This window comes from Amblyomma mixtum, chromosome 2 (genome assembly GCF_055824585.1).
Source record: "Amblyomma mixtum isolate Tamu chromosome 2, ASM5582458v1, whole genome shotgun sequence".
In the NCBI taxonomy this organism is placed as follows: Eukaryota; Metazoa; Arthropoda; class Arachnida; order Ixodida; family Ixodidae; genus Amblyomma; species Amblyomma mixtum.
This window is the reverse complement of record NC_143013.1, coordinates 101,517,929-101,538,676: the sequence shown is the minus strand read 5'-3', so window position 1 is coordinate 101,538,676 and position 20,748 is coordinate 101,517,929. Positions and strand designations below refer to the sequence as shown.

The 20,748-nt window shown below is 43.3% G+C and overlaps 1 protein-coding gene and 1 long non-coding RNA gene across 2 annotated transcripts in view; both read right to left on the bottom strand.

Annotated features, from left to right (window-relative positions):
* Window positions 1–329: 329 nt before the first annotated feature.
* LOC149360319 (uncharacterized) lies at window positions 330–13,046 on the bottom strand. Its single transcript, XR_016288321.1, has 3 exons — window positions 12,463–13,046; window positions 11,696–11,786; window positions 330–779 (listed from the first exon to the last, which is right to left on the bottom strand). It is a non-coding gene; the product is annotated as an uncharacterized LOC149360319 (long non-coding RNA).
* A 2,369-nt stretch (window positions 13,047–15,415) lies between these two features.
* LOC149360318 (sodium-coupled monocarboxylate transporter 2-like) overlaps window positions 15,416–20,748 on the bottom strand; it is an 80,700-nt gene continuing 75,367 nt past the window's right edge. The window contains exons 14-15 of the mRNA XM_089569238.1: window positions 15,578–15,678; window positions 15,416–15,508 (exon numbers count right to left, since the gene is read on the bottom strand). Coding sequence (XP_089425364.1) covers window positions 15,416–15,508; window positions 15,578–15,678 — 194 coding nt within the window. The remainder of the gene's footprint in view (window positions 15,509–15,577; window positions 15,679–20,748) is intronic.

The following is a 20,748-nucleotide window of genomic DNA, read 5'->3' as shown; positions in this document are numbered from 1 at the left end:
CAACCCTAAAATGATATAACTTGACCCAAAGGTGTTGAGGTGTATCACACACTTTACCACCGAGCCAAAGGAGTTTTATGCTTCTTACACCCCTACACCCTTCAGGAAAAAGCATGCAATGGGTTCATAATTTGTCCCCACTTTTATTACTTTTCTTAAGCGTTCTTTAAATTTACCATTATAATGCCTATGTATTGCAATATACCTGTGTTACTGGAGCTCTTCATAGCAGTAAACAGGCTGTATGCACCTAAGAAAAACGTTTATTGAGAAAACTCACAAAACTGCAGAAATGTTGAAAATTTTTATTACAACAAAACATCCATAAAACAATGCACAAGAAGCTTTTCCAATGAATTCCTCACTGCCATCCAAGGAACTTAAAATTTTAAGGTACAACAGCACCATACCTGCCATTATTGGGTTTATGGTGCTGCAAGAATAAGGTTCCATTGCACTTACTCTACCTCCTAATTTTCCAGAGCAAACAATGAAAAATTCATGCTTGTGCAGCCTTTCAGAGCAAACAGAATGAAAAATTCATGCCTGTGCAGCCTTCTATACCAGCCTGAAGAAGGCTTGGACTGTGACGCTAACTCCCAGGAATAAGCAAAAAAGCAAACTTAAGGCAGCTTATGCTGAACACGCATATTCCTGACATTATGACAGTTGTGGAGTGAGCCGCAGTGGTAAGCCTGCTGAGTAGTCATCCTCCCTCGACGAACAGGTTCTCAGCCACCTCAGGATTGTCTTCGGTGAACAGCATACATGGTGTGAGTCTGCATTTCAGACAAAAACAGTAAAATATTTCACATCAGTTTACACTGCTCAATGGTCCTTATAAACGCCAACATATTGCTCATTAACAATGTGTTTTATAATGCATGCTAACACTAACAGAAAGAAAATCTGCCCAAGTGGCAAGCAAGTGCCAGCTGTTATCTTTTGAACCATTCCAAAGAGGCCACCGTGGTTTAGAAAAAATAGCTCTAAGCGGCATTATATAAACAATGTTTTAGCTAAAAAGCTAGATGTTATGAAATGGAATGAAGGTGGTCAAACCATGCAATTAATTCTGCACGAACTGCTAAAAGCTAGTGCAAACCACTGGCCTGCCTGGCGGGTAAACTGACTATAAATGGCACAAAACACCATGACAACAAAGGCGAAAATAGAGCACTTCAAAATGCTTCCAATAAACCGAACAACAAGTAATGTGCAACATTCACTGTAACAGAAAGCACAGTATCTGATCAAAGTCAGCAATACGACCCCTTCCATGAGAGTGGTCGGCTGCAACTAACGCAAAGCATGCATTCATTATTATACCAAGCAAGTGACATCTTGAAAGGCAGGCAACAGTGCTAAGTTAACATATCTCCCATGTCTGCAGCCACTAACCTCAAAAATCTATCAAGAAAAATTTGCACAAGGCCACTAAACTACTACAAGAAAAGGAGCTCGGCCAGTTGGTGCATGAATCTTTGCAAAACCACGCAGGATAACAGGACACAGACAAGACAGGTGCAGCGATAACAACTGCGGAATTTATTGTTTAGTTTGCAATGAATACAGGAAGCATCATCCAAAATACAAAGAAGGGAAGTCATGGAATCGTCATTTTGTCAAATCTGTCGTGATTATTTATCCAGGTAGTTGATTTCTTTTTCGTTAGAGTTAGTGATGATGTGCTTAAACAGGTTGAACAATTCTTATGTGCCATGCACGTCTCTTACATTTCCTCAGAATTTTACATTGTCGAAAGTGTGATATACACTCACAGTCCGATACGTGTCTTGGTAGCTTGCTACCATATCCTTTCTCAGTATTCCGACATGTTGCATTAGATAAATGTTAACATGCTGACCTTATTTCCCAACACAGGACGCTCCGCGTGACGGAGGGTTCTTGTAAACTAAGCCACTGTCGCATGCCATGAATTTGTCTCTGTGCGTCTTACGCTGGGCTGTTTGTGAAGCACCTTTGCTAGGAGCATTGCATACTACATTCAGCTACTTTCTGCGAAAAAGCAAATGAAGCCATCGCAAAGAACTTCCGCAAGCTGCAAAAGAAGGTCAAGCGCCATACAGTGAAGAACGAAACCTAAAAAATTGTGTCAAGCCAGCAACTTGACCAAATTAGTGCTGGCTATGAAGAAAAGTGATGGCCTGTGCCTGAATGCCTTCTTTATGGCAAAAACGCAATGATAACTAGCCTTTCAGAGTAATTGTCTCTGAACAAGGATCGTGGCAACAACCCTTAGGGCAGTATCTGCAAGAATTGCTCTCCTTTCTCACCGTGGAAGATCTTTTCCTGGTAAAAAAGCCAGATGTGTCCGCATTCCTCTTGAACAGCCGTCTAGAAGGAGTGTCTTCTCATTGTCATCAAGGACTAACGTTACACGCTGCCACATACCACCTTGTTTGAGACTGTAAGAGAAGGCATTGATTCAATGGGAGCAGCATGATTCCAGATCCAATGCAGAATTAATGCTCATAGATTCCTCGAGTTGCTAACCATCTATTATTTTAGTTTCATGACCTGCACATACAGTGGCAAGGAGTATGCACCAGTTCCTGTGTTGCACTAATTCTCATTGTCCTGCTAGCCTGTCAAGATAGCCAACTATTAAAAAGCTTTGCATGGCACCAATTTAATAATGACCTTCCAATTCTTGGACGACTTCCTAGTAATCCACAAGCTTCATAAGAAAGGGCAATACAACGGCATTGTTCACATATTCAAGACCTTCTCCGAAGTTCTTGCTGGAGGTACAGCTTCTCGAGCTATGGCTGCACATCAGAGAGGCCCATATGTGTTGGTGTTACGTCCCACAGTTCAAAAAAAGACTGCTGCTACTGGCACACTAAAAAATGCCTCAAACAGATTGTGTACTGACCGTCAGCAGGAAAGCATTGAGGCCCAATTAACATAGTTACCTGAAGCTGGTTTACCCGATGACCTGGTCTGCAGCCTAGGCTTGAAGATAATGAAAGAAATTTTCTGATCCACCCTAACGAGGCTTCAAAAAGAAGAATGGAAGTTAGCTGTGACGGCGTATGTGCATGGTATCAGCCACACGCTAGAGAAAGTGGTCAGGCAAGCTGGTGTGAACTTAGTAAACAAGGCGCCTAAGTAACTGCCGCATGCTGTGAATTTGACTGCCTTCTATACCAGGCTGTCTTTGAAGCATCCTTGCTGGGCGTGTTGCATACTAAGTTCACACCAGCCTGCCTGACCACTTTCTTTCGCGCGTGGCTGATAACATGCACCTATGACCTTAATCACCATGTTGCCCACTACCCTCCCGGCTTTCACGTACTCCTCTGGCTCCCTGCGCGCCATGTGGGCCTGGGTGAGAAGCTGCTGCCTTATTGCGTGGGTCCTTACCGCATCTTCTCTTAAGGCAACTGAGCAATGTGACCTATCAAATCACGTCCCTGGACTACCACACTCCTCCCACGGCCTCCCCACAAAGCTCGTGCACGTCACCCTTCTTAAGCCCTACCATTCACACCACCTTAGGGCACCCAGGGACTGTGCTTCCTTCCGCGAGGCGGAGGGGGTAGTGCCACAGTGCAAGTTGCAAGGTGAAGAGGACGTTTTGACGCTGGACAGTCGACAACGGGGACGCTGCAGCTAGTGCTTGGGGTGACTTGGTTTGGTGTGCCTTCTGAGTGCGACCTGTCGAGCCTGCTGCTGAGCTAAACCTTATAATAATATTCTGCGACAGCTATGGTCCGTTCTTTCTGAAGCCTTTTAGAGGTAGATAGGCAAATTTCTTTATCCTGAAGCCAAGGCTGCAGATGAGGTCATCTGGGAAATCAGCTTCAGGTAGCCATGTCAGGTGGGCCTCAAGGCATTCCTGCTGACGGTCAATACACGACCTATTTAGGATACTTTTCAGTGCGCCAGTAGCAACAGCCTTTTTTTTCGACCCTGGGAAGAAACGCCAGCACATATGGGTCTCTACAAAGTACAGCCATAGATCGGGAAGCTGTACATCCAGTGGCATTTCTTTGGTCAGCTCAAAGTTGGCAAGAACTTTGGAGAAGGTCATGAAGATGGCAACAATGACTTTGTGTTACCCTTGGTAATGAAGCTTGTGATTACTAAGAAGTCGTCCACAAATCGGAAGGTCATTATCAAACTGGTGCCATGCAAAGATTTTTAATAGTTGGCTATCTTGACAGGCTAGCAGCACAATGAGAATTAGTGCTACGCCGGAACTGGTGCATACTCCCTGCCACTGTATGCACACATCATTAAACTTTACATAGGTAGAACGGAAGTAGATGGTTAGCAACTCAAGGAATCTATCCGTATTAATTCTGCACAGGTTCTGGAATCGTACTGCTCCCATTGAATTAATGCCTTCTCTCATCGTCTCAAACAAGGCGGCATTTAGCAGCGTGCAATGTAAGTCATTGATCAGAATGAGAAGACAATTCTTCTGTACAGCTGTTAGAGAGGAATGCGGACACTTCTGGCTTCTTTACCAGGAAGAGGTCTCCCACAGTGAACAAGGAGAGTAATTCTTGCAGATACTGCCCTAAGGGTTGCTGCCTTGATCCTTGTTCAGCGACAATTACTCTGAAAGGCCAGTTATTGCTGAGTGTTTTTGCAATAGAGAATGCATTCAGGCACAGGCCATCACTTTTCTTCATAGCCAGCACTAATTTGGTCAAGTTGCTGGCTTGACACAATTTTTTAGGTTTCGTTCTTCACTGTATGGCGCTTGACCTTCTTTTGCAGCTTGCGGAAGTTCTTTGCGATGGCTTCATTTGCTTTTTTGCAGAAAGTAGCTGAACGTAGTATGCAACGCACCCAGCAAAGGTGCTTTAAAAACAGCCCAGCACAAGATGAAGCACTGAAACAAATTCACAGCATGCGACTGTGGCTTAGTTTACAAGATCCGTCTCTCATGCAAAGCGTCGTATGTTGGGAAATAAGGTGAGCTTGTCAACATTTGTCTAATAGAACATGTCAGCAACACTGAGACAGGATATAGTAGCAAACTAGCAAGACACGTGTCGAACTGTGAGTGCACCCCACACTTTCGACAATGTAAAATTCTTAGGAAATATAATGAACAGCTCATGCCGAGACATATGAGACATGCATGACACATAAGAATTGTTCAACCTACGCAAGCACATCATCACTAACGCCAACGAAAAAATAAATTGACTATCTGGATTAATAATCACGACAGATGTGACCAAATGATGATTCCACGACTTTCCTTCTTTTGTATCTTGGATGATATTTCCTCTATCTATAGTGAGCAAAGCAATAAATTCCTCAATTGTTAGTCAGCACAGTATCTGCGTCTTCCTGTCAGTGTCCTGTTACCCTGCACGCTGCTTTGCCTAGACTAATAGACTATCTAAATCTGGAAAAAGACCACAAGGGGTTCCAAGTTGTTTCCTTTCTGGTTTGCGTTCCCTTTCTTTGAGGCATACATGCACCATGTAGTGAACAAAAGTACAAAGTAGTTAAATAGAATAAATCATTTGGCAAATATCACTACTGTAAAATGGTGTTAACAAATGGCCACATTCATCCTTAGGACAGATCTGCATTTCATCTGCCATTACAAATGAAACATGAAAATTCCAAGCACCCAGGTGAATGCATACATTTTTCCCAGAAATTTACCAAAGGTACACACATTGATACTATTCCAGTGGATCAGTTGAGTATGCTGCTCAGGAGCAGCAATATTCATATGGGGTGAATGCTTGCAGGAAAAAATAGTGGCAATGCAATATAAGTATTGCTTATATATAATATAAGCAATATAAGATGCGAAATAAACGGTATGATATGGAACCATTCCAATTATGCCAGCAGAAAAAATTGCATTCAACCTACACTCCAATATTAATTGAGTTACTTTTTATCATAAAGGCTTTTTCAAACCAGCACACAGTTGGCATTTATATGTCATTGGATCATTCCATGCCAACTGTTCCAGGCTTACCACTGAATCTTCGATTTCTTTAAAAAAATTCATGGCTTATTGCATTACTTAGGCAAACATTATCCCAGCTTGTTTTAGGCGGAATAATTTTTTCCCATCGTGGCCACCATCTCACGTTTGTAAGCGCTAGCCAGACCTAACCTTGCAAGAAATTTGTGAAAAGAAACATTCTTAAGCAGGACTATGAAGTTTTTGTTATATAAATTAAAGGTATTCTATATCCAATGCAGTAAATTGAACTTATTTTGTTTTAAATAAAACATGTAAGAAGTACAAAATATGAAAATTTGAGATCTTTTATCAAATTTTATGTTCTCACAGTATTATTCTATTTTCTAAGCTGTCGAGAAGGCAAAGGTGATAAAAATGTTTCAGAGATCAAAACAAGTAAGGCAAGTCAGCGAAAGGATTATAAAGTCGAGAAAATTTGCTTTATGTGACATATTCAGTAGTCTACTACATAATGAGGTGATCTTAATTAAATTATGAAAGATAGAAAGTTAAACAGCACCATTTAATGGCATTTATTTTTAGTTCAATTGGAGCTCTTTTTTTGTTTTAAGCGAGAAAACAATCTTGCAAGTTGAGTCCCAGCGTTCAACACTGACACTGCACAGTGCTTCCTTTTCACTCCAGCACACTTTGCCACCGGCTGTAAATTACACAAAACCAGCACTCCGCTGCACGAATACAATGGTGTGCTGGTCTTCGATGGCACCAGCTTCGGCAATAAAGAAATCTGCCGAACGATAGATTTACAAGAAGTAAAACTGAAGTGGCCACATGGCAGAACGACTGGTTTGTTCCTCGGCACAAACAGTACTCAGCCGGGAAGCACTCTTGCGGTCTGACCAATCAGAGTTAAAACCTCTACTACCATGAAAATTATTTAAACTTTTCAGTGGAATGGACTTTTTCACCACATCACATGGGAGGATTGCTTGTGACAGCATTGGTGGGAGTGTGAGGCCCCCTGCAGCAACAGCAAGCATTCAGAGGCCATAGAAAGGTCAAATACTGTTCTTGTATAAGCTATGTACATGGCCGGAGACAACCATTAAGATTGCCGTAGCCCTCTGGGTGCTCCAACAAAATATTCAAGAAAACAAAGGTGAACTCACTAGGCGGTTTACAAGAGTGCTACCATTACAAGGAATACCCATTTTTCACCACATCAAGCCTTTTTTATCTCTCTCAATGGTGCACGCTGGACTTAAGTCATGCTTGAGTTTAAACTGAAAACATTTGAGCGAATATGCCAGCAGACTTCTCAAAACCAAAATATGAGGAGCATCCACATGGAGTACCGTGCAGCAAAGCTTTGTCTCCTTCATGCCGGCTCTAGCATGCACCGCAGTGTCGAGCAAGCAGCCAGCAATGCTGCGGTTGAAGGTAGACTCAAATTGCAAAATTATTTTCTCGCCTAAAATGAAAATTGCTCCAATTAAAATTTTAGAAATGTCACAGCCATTAGAAAATAAATAAGGCCAACCTCACTGTGCAACTGGTGGCTGAATATGCCTCAAAAATATAATTTTTTTTAGCTGACTGACATGCCTTGCGTTTTTTTCATCTCTGAAACACTTTTATTCCATCCTTTGCCTTTTGGATAACCCAGAAAAATGGTTTAAATGACGGTTATGAGAACATAAATTGGATAACATATATCAATTTCCAATATTTTTGCACCTTCTTTCATGTTTTATACATGAGTCCAATTTATTGGATATGAAAGCACATCCTTCATTTATACGAAAAAGTTTCAGTCATGCGTAAAGCATTTATTTTTAACATGTTCTTTTGCAAGACTTAGCTTTGCTTGTAAACATAGGACGGTGGCCACGACATGAAACATCTTTTTCTCTGCCAAGAACATGATGGAAAAATCTTTGTCATGGTAATAAAATAAGCCATGATTTTTTTTGTTTCTTTAAGAAATCAAGTGGAGTCGAGTGCAAAAGTCTGGATAAGGTGGCTTGGAATCACCTTATTCAGTATTGCACAGGAACAAAATACACAGCCTACTTATCACCAGGCATATAGCAGCTTCCGTATAGGTCAATATATTGGCTGGACTTTAAGAGGCTTCTGTAACACTAGAAAAAATTAGAATTGCAAGTCACAAAGAGGACACCAATCTGAATCTTTACATTGTACAGATGTATAACCCTGACACTGAGAACTCCCACTCCCCTACTTGGATGGTGGCATTGTTCCTGCCAGTCTACCAAATATGGTCCCCGCAATATCATAATGAGTCGAGCATTTTGCCTTCTGTAGACGTGAGCAGCAAAGGAGACTTAATGCTGCTAACAACAAATATAAGCATTCTAAGAGTTTGGTAAGCTTGCAAAATTTAAGCTTGTTCGTTTCCAAAAAGATGCAATAGCAATCTGAATGGTCATTCATTCAAACCATGCGAATGCAATTGGTAAAATGGCTTCACAATGTAAAAAGTTACTTTCTTGAACTAGTCGGTACATGTTCGTCAGCATGAAGGGCACACCATGACAGTAATGGGATGAAAGAACTAGACAGACTCGGCGCTGACTGACGATTTTTATTGCTGCCACACAATAAACAAGTGAAAAAAGGGCACAACCAACATTTTTTTTGCAACAGTTTGCCTGCTTGCAAAACATGTGGCACGTCATTAACGATTGTCTGCGAAGGGCAAAAACCCTGGCGAATAAAAACAAAAAAAGTGTTAAAAATGTAGAAAAAACCATTACTCTGCCGTCTTAACTGCTGAGGTAACCTAGTTCTTTGCATATGAGCACAACAGTAGGTTTGCTGATGCATTTGTCTTGCTCCTGACACATCAAACGCATCAACAACAATCTCCCGCGTGTGCTGGTCCTTATGTAAGTGCACAGTATGGTTGGCTGAAAGCAGAGGCGCAGTTTTCACACGACAGCCAATATATAACCATATTGCTTTCGGGAGGTGGTTTTAAGGAGCTCTTGTGTTCGCTCATAAAGTCGTTTAGGCATCTCCTGTTTGACTGATACAGCCCGTTCCGCGGGATAGCTCACTTCTGTGCGCCACATTTTTGGGGCACTTGTACATAAGAGAATTCTTGGTTCTTTTCGCATTCTGCGGGTGGCAACCCTTCACAGTTGACACTCTTGCAGAGACGTTGCAATTTGCTTGGAGCAGAGAATACTACTCGCACACCGGCCCTAGCTCCTATTCTTTTCAAGTTGTGAGACACGTGTGAGACGAGATTGTTGTTGATGCGTTTGACCCGTCAGGAGCAAGACAAGTGTGTCAGCAAACATTCTGTTGTGCTCACACAAAAAGAACTATACTTGGGGTCAGCTTTCTGTGGCTATGCAGTGGAAGCTATGAGGGCAAGCCTTTTACAAGCGTGCCTCTTATCACACCGTCACGAGGGACAGAGATAGGTGTTTAAGCTGGCGGTGCGTGCTCGTACCTTCCACTGCATAGCCACAGAAAGCTGTCCCCGACTATAGGCTACCTTAGCAGCTTAGAAGGCAGAATAGTGATTTTTTGCAACATTTTTTATTCTTTTTGTTTTTATTCGTCAATGTTTGTTTTGCTTTATGTAGTCAATCTTTGATGCAGTGCCACGTGTCGGTAGTGCTCGTTTTTCATCGATTTATTGCTTAACAGCAATAAAGATCAGTAGTGAGTCAGCACTGTACCTTTAAGTGATAGCTTCACAATGTAATGAAACATTTTTGGTACTACTTCAGTCAAAACAGACATCAATAATAGTTAAGGAATCACAAACGAGAGTGTACTAGAATGTAAAATAATGCAGTTCTGCAGGCACCTCACAGCAGCATGAAAATTCATTGCATACCAAAGGCTAAGCTTAAAGAAACCTTAAAGATTAACCATGAGCTCCCCAAAAGTGATCAGAGACCGTTTGTTGACTTCCACCTGTTCCTTGGGAACGATCACATGTGCTCCACGTACTTTACTGACAATGGGTGTAATCACAAGGCAATATGAACACAAGTGCTATATCCACTATCATACTGCAGGCTTTGTACACACACAAGAAACAAAAGCGGCAAACAACAGCATTAATTGAAAAAAAAAACAAAACAATCTACACAGTGGCTACCATTACACTAGTCAGATAGGCAGCTACCTCCCAAATGCATGCTTATACCCGAGAGAAAACACTTATTTTAAACAACCAGAGTGACTACACTTCTAGTATGTTCCATTTCACACCTTAGTAAAATGGAGGCGAACCTATGCTAGTGAGGCAACAGCTTCCGAAACTGTGACTGGCCATGTTAGGTGGAAGACGTTGCCTTTCACTAACAACTTCTAATGCACTGCAAGAAGTGGTGAGGTGAAATATACTACCCTGCTTGCAAGTCACAGACATGCTGGATTAGGAGCAGCAGGTAATTGCTACTGATTACACTGCGGCCCATACTCTGCGCAGTTGAAATAATTGTGATGCCAGCTACTGCTACCTCAAAAAAAAAAGAACAGTGGGGTTATGAGTCACACAGTTGGCTATTCTGCTTTAACATAGACCGGACTGGCATAAGTGACTGTACAGGAAATGGGAGATGTATTAAAGCCAAAAAGCCATTCAGCTTGCTCTTGCCTACATCTGCAAGTGTGCTCTTGGTGCCAGATGTCCCACAAACTAACCCTCTAGGCTTTCTATGCCACCGTTATCAATGGCTTTTACTTGATTCTAGCTGCAGCTAACTAACTTGAATGCTGATGCTACAGTAAGGGTCTAGGTTTTTTTTTAATTATCACTCTTCATTGTCTAAGTATTCATACCTGCTTCTGCATTGGGCTTCTGACTGGCTTATTTAAATGAGTGTACCTGCATTACATTTGTCATACTGAGACCCTTACATATGCCCACATATATTTAGTTACAAAAGCAGGTCTTAAAGTGAGCACCCAGTGAGTAGAGGTTCTGTTTTAGCACAGGATTTTATTTTGCAGCACTTTTTGTAACAACCTATTTTCCATTACCAAAAACTGATAACGACAATGTTTAGAAATTCCCAACTTCGTGACACACAAATAAAGATGCACCAAAAAGCTCTAGCTTTTGTCCTAATCCCATTCACATCATAAAAAACAAACCCCTCCACACATTTGGCACTTCGTTTGCCTTCTCTTGGAATCCACTCCGTTGGTCCTCAAGTGTTGGTTGGTTGGCTTATGAGGTTTAACGTCCCAAAGCGATTAAGGCTATGAGAGACGCCGTAGTGAAGGGCTCCGGAAATTTCGACCACCTGGGGTTCTTTAACGTGCATTGACATCGCACAGTACACGGGCTCAAGTGTAACGGAGTGGATTCCAAGAGAAGGCAAACGTAGCAGTGGGCGGCAGGAAGTTAGGCGGGTGGATGAGGTAAAGACATTATGCGGTAGCACACTTTTTATCACCAAATGCTAGTACCAAGTTCGCAGGGATATGGTAGCCGCAGCTGGCAAAGGCAGTCGTTTGCCCTGCAGTGGGTGTAATCAGGATGATGATGATGACGAGAAAACTACGTTCAACAACACTCAAACTGGTTAGCAATAACCTTATGCTGACAACGAACTAGCAAGGATGTACAAATAAATGAGGGCATGGTTAGGCTATGTACCCTGTTTCATGAAGCAGCTTGATGAAGGAAAGAAGGGAAAATGGCCCAAAAGAGAACCAAGCATACAAAATAAAAAGAAGCTGACAGCAAGAACTAAAACGCACCTTTGCTTCCATACTGCTCATGAATATTGCCCAGTGGCAACAAGGTGCAAGCTGTCGCTGTGGACTCCCATGTGGATGTAGATGTTTTCCCCTGCAGACATCCATTTAATACCATCACGATTACAGACCGCCAAAATTCAGAAATTAGGTCACCATGGCCAAACAATGAAGCTTTTAAAAACTTGAAAAAGCAAGCTAAATATACCTAGCTGGCACAGCACAGGATTCTTTAATCTGGATGCCGTTCTAAAAACAATTAAAGAACCAAAATAGATAGCAGAGTCAACAAATTTTTGCAAAAACCTGGCCTGATGCAAAAACGACCAGCGGTCAGCGCCTGCAGCACACAAAACTGAAAGCTTATCTCAGACGTCACGCTGACGCAACGCATTTTACGCAGAGATACGGAATAGACCTTACGCACAGGAGGAAAAATTACCACGTGCAGATAAACCGTAGGACAAGGATTTTGACGAAATAGCGTTAAACGGCTTTAAATTTGACAGAACACACATACTAGAGCTCTTAAGTAACATGAGGCAGTACTCTGCAACATTCGTTTCGTCAAAACAAAAACAGCTCTGAGTAGAATCATTCTCGGCGAACTCTGTTTAGTGCTGCTTCTCTTCTTGGATACACGGAAAGAGCTGCCTGTCTGCAGATCTTGGCACTTTGGTACTAGAAGCGGCAAGCCTTGAGGCCGCTCTTCCATAAAATATGCTATGAATAATGCAAACCAGCATGCATGAAGACATACTATTGCTTACCATGCGAGGCAGGTGCGTAGTCGTGCCGAGCTGATGAAGTACGTCTCCAAATCACGGCAACGCTCGTTTTTCATTAACGCCGACTTCAGGACGTTTCTACATTACAAAATGCATTCTGGTGCATAAACACGCGCACATTATAACTTCGCCCGTGATTTCTGATATCAAACCTTTAAAACGTGAGCGAGCGCCGGCCTTTCTGCCAATCTACAACAAAGAAACGCATTCGGCAGAGCCTCCAAAGGGTGCTTCTGTTCCGATACGTGAGATACGCGTACTTGGACAGCAGTGAACGAACCTACGCACTACTCCAGTTATATATGCACAAAAAACACTTCAGTTCAACGCGGTACCTCGAAAAATGCGGTCGAAAACGCAGTTCACGTCAACCGCTGAAAACCGCACACCACGACGCGACGCCATACCACACACAACAGGCGGGAAAAAATCAACAAAGGCCCGACGGTACCGGTGGCCGCCTAGCGGCGGAAATGTAGTTTCACTTTCAGTTTTGAATTCAGTTTATTGGGCTTTTTACAGTGCGTACGGAAGCTAGAATGTATTTGCAGCATTGGAACAGCATACGCAACGATTGCCAACCGTTACCAGTTACGGAAAATGCAAAGTGATTAAATTAGATATATTTCTTCGGATACAAAAGTTACCATGAATTGGCCCCCTTGCCGTTTTTTTCTTTTTACGTTCACTCCAGCGGCTGCATTTCGATGGTGGCGAAATATATATAAAAAAAGTGTAGCCTATATCGTCGTCGAAAGTGGAGGGAGCATGAAATGTATGGCAGTCACGGCGTAGCACATTTTAGGACGGCACCCCCACCGTCAAGCGACACCTTCGAAGGGCCGCACAGGGACGGTGCCACGGCATTCGTGGTGAGGTGGCTCAGAGGTAGAAGATGGGCGGGAGGGTGCTATGCTATGATGGATAGGCATAATGCCCCTAGGCCTGTGGCACTGCTCTTCATAAACTTAAATTAATCAACAAAACGCAGCGGTGATTGAGAGCAACGCATAAGGCCGAATGCGGACTGCAAGGTCTGATCGCGACAGATTTTTCTCCGGTCCAGTAGACCTTCGGCTCCCTTGGCGCTCTCATGGGCCCGCACAGCGTGCTTCCACTCGCAGCGCGCCTGTTACGGGATCAGCGGGAGGATGGAAATGTTCGCTTAAGGTTCTAAAAGTTCTAGCTCATGTTCTCTGTCCTGTGCGCTGCTGTGCGTAGACGATGTTCGCTAGTTTGTCCAGAACGGAAACTGGAAGCACTAAATGCCTAAATTGTCCGTGTATTGTGCGAATGTCAGTGCACGTTAAAGGACCCACGATTGCCTAAAATGGTATGGAGTCCTCCACTACGGTGTCTCCGATAGCTCAGGTTTAGCTTTAAGACATTAAACTTTTTTTGTAATGAGTTTGCACAGGTACCTTCTGCGACTCGCTCAGTTTTGGAGAGCTACGTAGGTCGGGGCAAAATAAAATTTTTGTTTTCTTCCCTTTGCTCTTTGAGCTTCTCAAGTGCTTCTGGGACCCTCATTAACTTCAGGTCTCCATCGTTACCTTTCTTCCAGTTGACACAGAGGTTGCTTCAAGAAATTGCTAATTTTGGTCTTGTTTTTTGCGCGTAGTTTCGTGCCTAAAGTAGAATGATTTCGCGCTGACAGTACTCTGTTTGAAAAATATGCAGGGTGTTTCACGTAACTTGAACCAAGGATTTTAAAAAAGCGGTACACCGCAGCCAGCTAAATCCAACGATGCATTGTTCGCCATCATGTGGCGCTCCTTGTGGCGCTCGGTTAACCGCTTTTTCTAAATACTTGGTTCAAGTTACGTGAAACACCCCGTATTATCGCAACACTTTAACGTAATGATTCCTCTATTCACTGCGATGCAGTCGTAACTGCTTCACCTTGATATGGATTCAGTACAGGAGCACGTTATTATCAAAACAAGCAATTAGCACCCACATTCGTGGCATAGGTATTATTCCAGCAATTTTTATTGGCATTTGTAATAAAATCAATAACCCCTTTTTTTTTCAGCTGCGAGTGAACCAATATTTTTCTCGCCGCTGCATGTATGTTCTCGGGTGCGAAAGATGTAAACCATGCCTCAAAGTGCAATCCTCAAAAGCGCATACTATCGCCCCCGTCAGAGCGTTTGTACAGCCTTTAAAATTAGTTAAGTTGGGATCGCCATGTGGAATGTTGCCTTAACAATCGCGTCGATGCATCAGTGAAACGTGGATAAAATGCCGAAAACGCATGTTACTGCTTCACACGTGCACGTGTTGTTGTCACAGGAACCACGCCAACATATTTTGTCCCATAAAACACACGAGCTACAGCTATATTTTATGTTTTTTACATTTCCCTTCCCCAATTAGTCCGGCATGCATAACTGAGGTGAAGCCAGCTTTACATTTTTTATAGGAACACCCTTGCCTGCACTGGGGGGTATTTTGGCCAAATGCACCCGCCCCTAAAATGCTAGCTTGCAGGACGGGTGCAGGACGGGTGCACGATTAACAGAAACTCCTATTTTGTCGGGTGCGAGGGTGTGTTAGTAAGTATGTTCCCTTTAAAGGTGTGAAATTTTTTACAGTGTAGTCTGAGACGAGCAAGGATCAAGTTCTTTCACTTTTGGCAGAACAGAGGTGTTGCGAGATCGCAGGGATGATTTGCGCAGCTAATACGCAACGTCATAAGGTACCTATAGGTAAAGCGGCTAGCTAACTCTGTAATAAACAGCACTGCACGCAATTTAGATACAGCCAGCCGGATTAAGGGAAATAAAGCTCTGTTCTATATATAATTTGACGGAATGCTTGAACGGTAATTTATTACATAAAGGTGAGACGCTTTCGACTCACTGCTATCACATGTATTTTGAATGCGCTCTTTTTACACACTTTTTTCTTCAAACCTTTATTGGGCGCTTCCTTAAATAGTCGTCTCTTGTCGCAAAAAAAGGAGATTTTCTTTCTCGACTTCCCGCTTCTGCTTCACTCCGCCGGGGTTCAGGTCCTTTGAATCCTGCAAATTATGCGAGGATATTAACATCACCTCGCTGTTGCTTTAAAAATCAAGCGCTTGTAATCTTACCTGAGCCGCAGTGTCCTCTTGCATGATCCCCAACTGTCGCCACAGTCTCACCATAAAATCATTGCATAAATAAAGCTTGTCACTTTCGTACTTAATTTCGCCTGCAGAACAAAGGAAAACGAAATGAGGGAAAGCTAGAGCCGTTTTGTATTTTGGAAAATTAAGTTTCTACAGCCGGGCCAACTTGCCAGCTCATGCTTTGTTAACACTTAATGGCAGTCGGCCGCGTGAACTCCGCATCCCATAGCTAGCCCACGTAACACATTGCTGTCCTTCAAATATGGCCTATTCATTCAGACTCGTGACAACCAACGCAGCAAAGCCTAAGTAAGAGCATCGGCCTTGCATGCAAGAATACCGTGGTTCGAATCCAGATGCAACCGTACTTCTTCACCGGATTAACATAAAGCGAGCTCTGATCGGAATGAATAAGGGGGCTTGGGGTACAGCCTGATCCCGGCTACCATTGCCAAGGAAGCACCATTCGCCAGGACAGGAATAAGGCACCTTTGTGCAGAGAAATTTTTTAGCCTACCAGTATTTCTAAAGATTAAAGGTGATGGCCATAGCAAGGCATAAACCCAGATAAAAACGCACAAAAGAAATAAATGGAACGGCGTAATGGATGCCAGAGAGAAAAGTCGTTCCTTACGATCTTCTTCGAACCGTCAGAATGTACAGTCAAAGACAAGAGTTAGCCGGATGCAGATTCATGGTGAAAAGCTAATTTCTGCGCGGCCAGTTACAGTCGGTCATTGAAAGCACAGATGCATAGGAGACATGCAGCGATCCGCTGCTACGCATACCAACGGACTGCATAAAGAAGCAACGTAGAAATAAATTATTTTCCGCGAATCTGCACTCTGCATCCGTATACTTTTGCCCGAGACTGAACCGCAGTTACTATCACTGCAGCTGCGCAATGGTTTCACACGCCACTTCTTGTCAAGACTCACGTGAGCAAGAACGATTCCAGAAAATGTGTTAGGGTTTTTATGTAGTTAAAACGAGTGGACATGCAAAACGTATTTGCAGGCATCTAATTATGCACCAAGACGCCCCGTACGCCACATTAATCAATTAAAACGCATGTTTAGCCTGGTTGGCTCATGGTTTTGCTGTTCTTGGTTCGTCGACACGTCTGATGACGATAACAGACTCAGGTTAAGCTCTGATCGAGCTTAATCAGTTCTGGCTGTTCGCGCCGCGTATGGAAGTTGATGAAGGCAACAATGTGCTATGCACAGCGCGAACGTTGCAGTTTAACTCGAGGCGTGGCCGGCAGCGAGGATAGCATAGTCGGCCCATCATGCGCGTTTTCTAGAGCCTGTCTAATCCAATTAAATATAACATACCTAAGGGTTCATCTGTGCAGTGAGATATCATACAGAATGCGGCGTCAGATTGTTCACAACTGACAAACAACACTGACAACAAACAAAAGATTCACAACTGAAAACACAGATTGTGTGTTTTCAGTTGTGAATCTTTTGTTTCTCCTAAAGACCATTTCAGTTGAATGACTGTAAAGCTAAACAGATTATATGCCCAGACCGAGTTTGAACCGGAGTGGCACTCACTCTTAATGCTGTGCTGCTCATTGCTTTTTTGTAGTTATTTGCTGCTTAGATGTGTCGTATTATGTTCTATTAGCTGCGTGCAGTGCATTTACTCTTTTCTCCTGCTCGTTGCTTATGTGTGTTGATTTGCCACTGTTTTCTTAATATTTTTAGGTAGCTAATGTGCATAAAACATCGTATCATTGTAATAAATTCCATATTGACAAAAACAAGAAAGCGGTGATAGCATAGTGGTCTCGTGCAGAGGTCAGCGAAACTGATTTGTTCCCTTCGCCGCGGGTTCTAAACCCAGTCGCGGCAATTATTTTCTGCACCCTCGAGGTCTGGAACGCCACAAGATTCTTGATTGGGGTTGACTACGTGAAGTAGCTTTTTCCCTCTAAAAACGGAGGTGCGGCCCTTAGCACTGTGTTCCACCATGCCCACCGTCTAGCCGATAGCGATTTCGCACTGGCACTGTTTCGCTGCTCGATAAGTTACTGCCGTTATTGTGCAGTGGCGAACAAAAAAAAAAGGTTAGCACAAGTGACAGACGACCGGAAGGGAGAGGGGGGGAATCGAACCGCGCGCCGCTGCGGTTCGTCACCACGCCGATGACGAGAGTTTCAGGCTATTTGCCGCAAGAAGAATCAAGCGCTCCGCTTCCCAGCCATCACCGAGCCGTGAATGCGTATACACATGGACATTATTTTTAGCGCTCTCATCGTGAACAGCGATTGCCTTCTTCACTCACATGTCTGAACGAGAATGTTTGAGCGTTCACTCCGGTGAGAGAGTAGAGTGTTTTTCACAGACGTGTTCAGTTTTGACAGCGTTATTTGTTTTATTGCACCGATGATCAGCTTGTGATCACTAAGGTGAGTTGTTATATCCTGAATGTCTAGGATTAAATCATATATTAACTTTGTCGCCCTCACCACCAGCAAGTCAATGTTCCTGTCATACTGCCTCAGACGGAAAATAGTGGCCGTTGAAGTCAAGTCCAATAAAAAGGTTACAGAGCTGTCTTCTGCCATGCGGGAGAAATCAAAAAGGTACTCAAGTCATAATTCTGGCGAAAAGTTAGTTTTGTAGCGAAAGCTACATTGGCCACGATGTTTCGATTTCGCTGTGGCGGTGCTCCGAGGAGGCACAGAGACCGACCTTGAGCCGTTGCCTAGCAACCACCGCGCGCTCGCTGCACCATCTGGCATGACGTCACACCGCCTGCCTCGTCGTTGCGCTCGCTTTTGCTACGTATATCCTGGCATAGCCGAGCTAAGTCACTGCTAATTTTTCTAGAAAACTGGCTGAGGGTTCGCACACAAGTGCGCACTAACTCGTAAACAGGAGCACGCCGCTTCTGAAAGTGTAAAAAAGTGGCAGTGGTTTAACTCTTTAAGCGTTTCTCGTGGTGCTGCTGCATTAGGGATAGGCGATCCTCTGTGTCGGTCACCTTAATCACATGTTGGCGGCTGAAGCTTTCGTTCTCTCACTTATACGACATTGCAAATTGAAATTTATTTTTTCTTTTTCAGTTTTTGAAATATGAATGTCCACCTGTAAAATGACTTGACTGATTTGGATGTGAATATGATAGTGATGTTGCGCTGCCACTAGCCGGAGATGCTAAACCCGCTTACGAGATGGGAGTTCATGTTAGTCGTTTGCGTTTATGCTTCCACTGCTTTCATTAGACAGCCCACTTTGACTGAATAAGGCTTGAACTGAATTCTTGACTTTTCCTTAAGCATGTAGCCAAAGGCGGCGATCGCGGCAAACTCTTCACACGGGTCGTCTATTATTGAAATACGGCGCGGTGAGCGGAAGAGAAAACACAAACGCACGCAGCGAGTAGCACTTTACCAATTTCAGCACTTTTCCTTTCATTAATCTCGACAAACAGGCAGGTAGGCACGATTTCACTAGTATCATTCACCGCGTGTTTACATTAGGTATTTTGTGATCTCGACTAGGAATAATTGAGGATTACAGTTAATGGAGAATACTTAGCAATCTGCTATTCGCTGATGACTCTGAACTGCTAAATAACTGAGGGGACTAATTGCAAAGCATGATCATTCACCTAGTCAAACAAAGTGGATGGTGGGTTGAAAAATTATGCACAAAACTGAGGTATTTTTCAACAGTCGCTGAAAGGAACCGCACTTTACAACAGGCAGCAAAGCTCCTCAAGTGGTAAGAGAACCCATCGACTGTGTCCACGTAGTTAACCCCAATACGGACCCCGAGTGAAATTGCTAGAATAAGAATGGGATGAAGTGCATTTGGAAGGTTCTCTGAGATAATGAATGCGTTTTTAGCAATACCCCTTAAGAGAAAAGTATACAGCAGCTTTATCTTACCGGTTCTCATCTATGAGACAGAAATGGGGAGGCTAAAGAAAAAAGTTCAACTTATATTGAGCACAATACAGCGGGCTATGGAAAGGAAAATGTTAGGTTTTCCGTTAACAGGCAGGAAAAGAGTAAAGTGTGTCAGGGAACAACCACAGGGTAATGACATCCTAGTCGAAATCAAAAGGAAGAAATGAACTTTGGCAGGACATGTAATTCGGAGGCAAGATTACCGATGGTCATGAGTTGTAACTGACTGGATTCTAGTGGATTCTTGTTCACTATCTTCCAGATAGTGAACAAGGGAGCCGTAGCGCTCCCGAAACGTCTTTCCATCTTTATTGACTTTGGCCAGTGACCAGCAATCCTCATTACTGGATTCTGAGAGACGATAGGTGTAGCGGGAGGCGGCAGAACGCCTGGTGAGCGGAGGAGATTAGGACGTTCACGCAGATAAGGTAGTCTCAGCTGGCACATAAAAGGGTTCATGAGCGAGATATGTGAGACGCCTGTGCCTTGCAATGAGACTAGTTAGGCAGATCACAATTGCGATGTTGGTGAATCACGATGAACAAGAAGTAGCGAGAAAAAAACTGCTATAAATTAATGCAGGCAAGATAAGGGCATTTTTTATTTATGAAAGAAAAAATATTCTGAAATAGGAATTCATTATATCTCAACGTGGGAACTTCCGAATACGGCATGGGTCATCAGGGGTGGTAAGAACGAGTGTACTAAAGGTATTGTCGACCCTGAGTGTCGAAAGTGTGTGTGTTGTTAACATTGATTCAGGGTCGTTTGGTAAAAGTGTGCCTTGTAGCCCACGTGTTGTGAAGGCCGGGGGTTCACGGGTGGCCCAATGAGTCTCGCAGAGAAGCTCACACTGACCAGCTCATCGCCAGCAAACCCTGCGTGGCCTTGGTATCTACGCCACAGTGACCGAGGAAGGAAAAAGTTGTGTGGTGTAAGAGCAAAGGCCTTTGTGCATGTGCTGAAGATGTTATTCGAAAATTGCCTGAAGTGATTCTATGTAATCAGAATTTCAATGATAGTTCAATTGAATCCGAAAACTTGTTAAAAAGCATAAAAAAATCACAGGATGATTTCGAGTGCGTAACGCCAATGCTTAAACTTTAGCTGCGGCATTACAGCAGATAATATTTCACATACAAGTTCTGTTGTTTTTCTCGCAAAGGTCGAGGGTTATCCGAATTCGCCCAGAACTGCAGTGATGCTATGAAGTCAACGTTTTTTC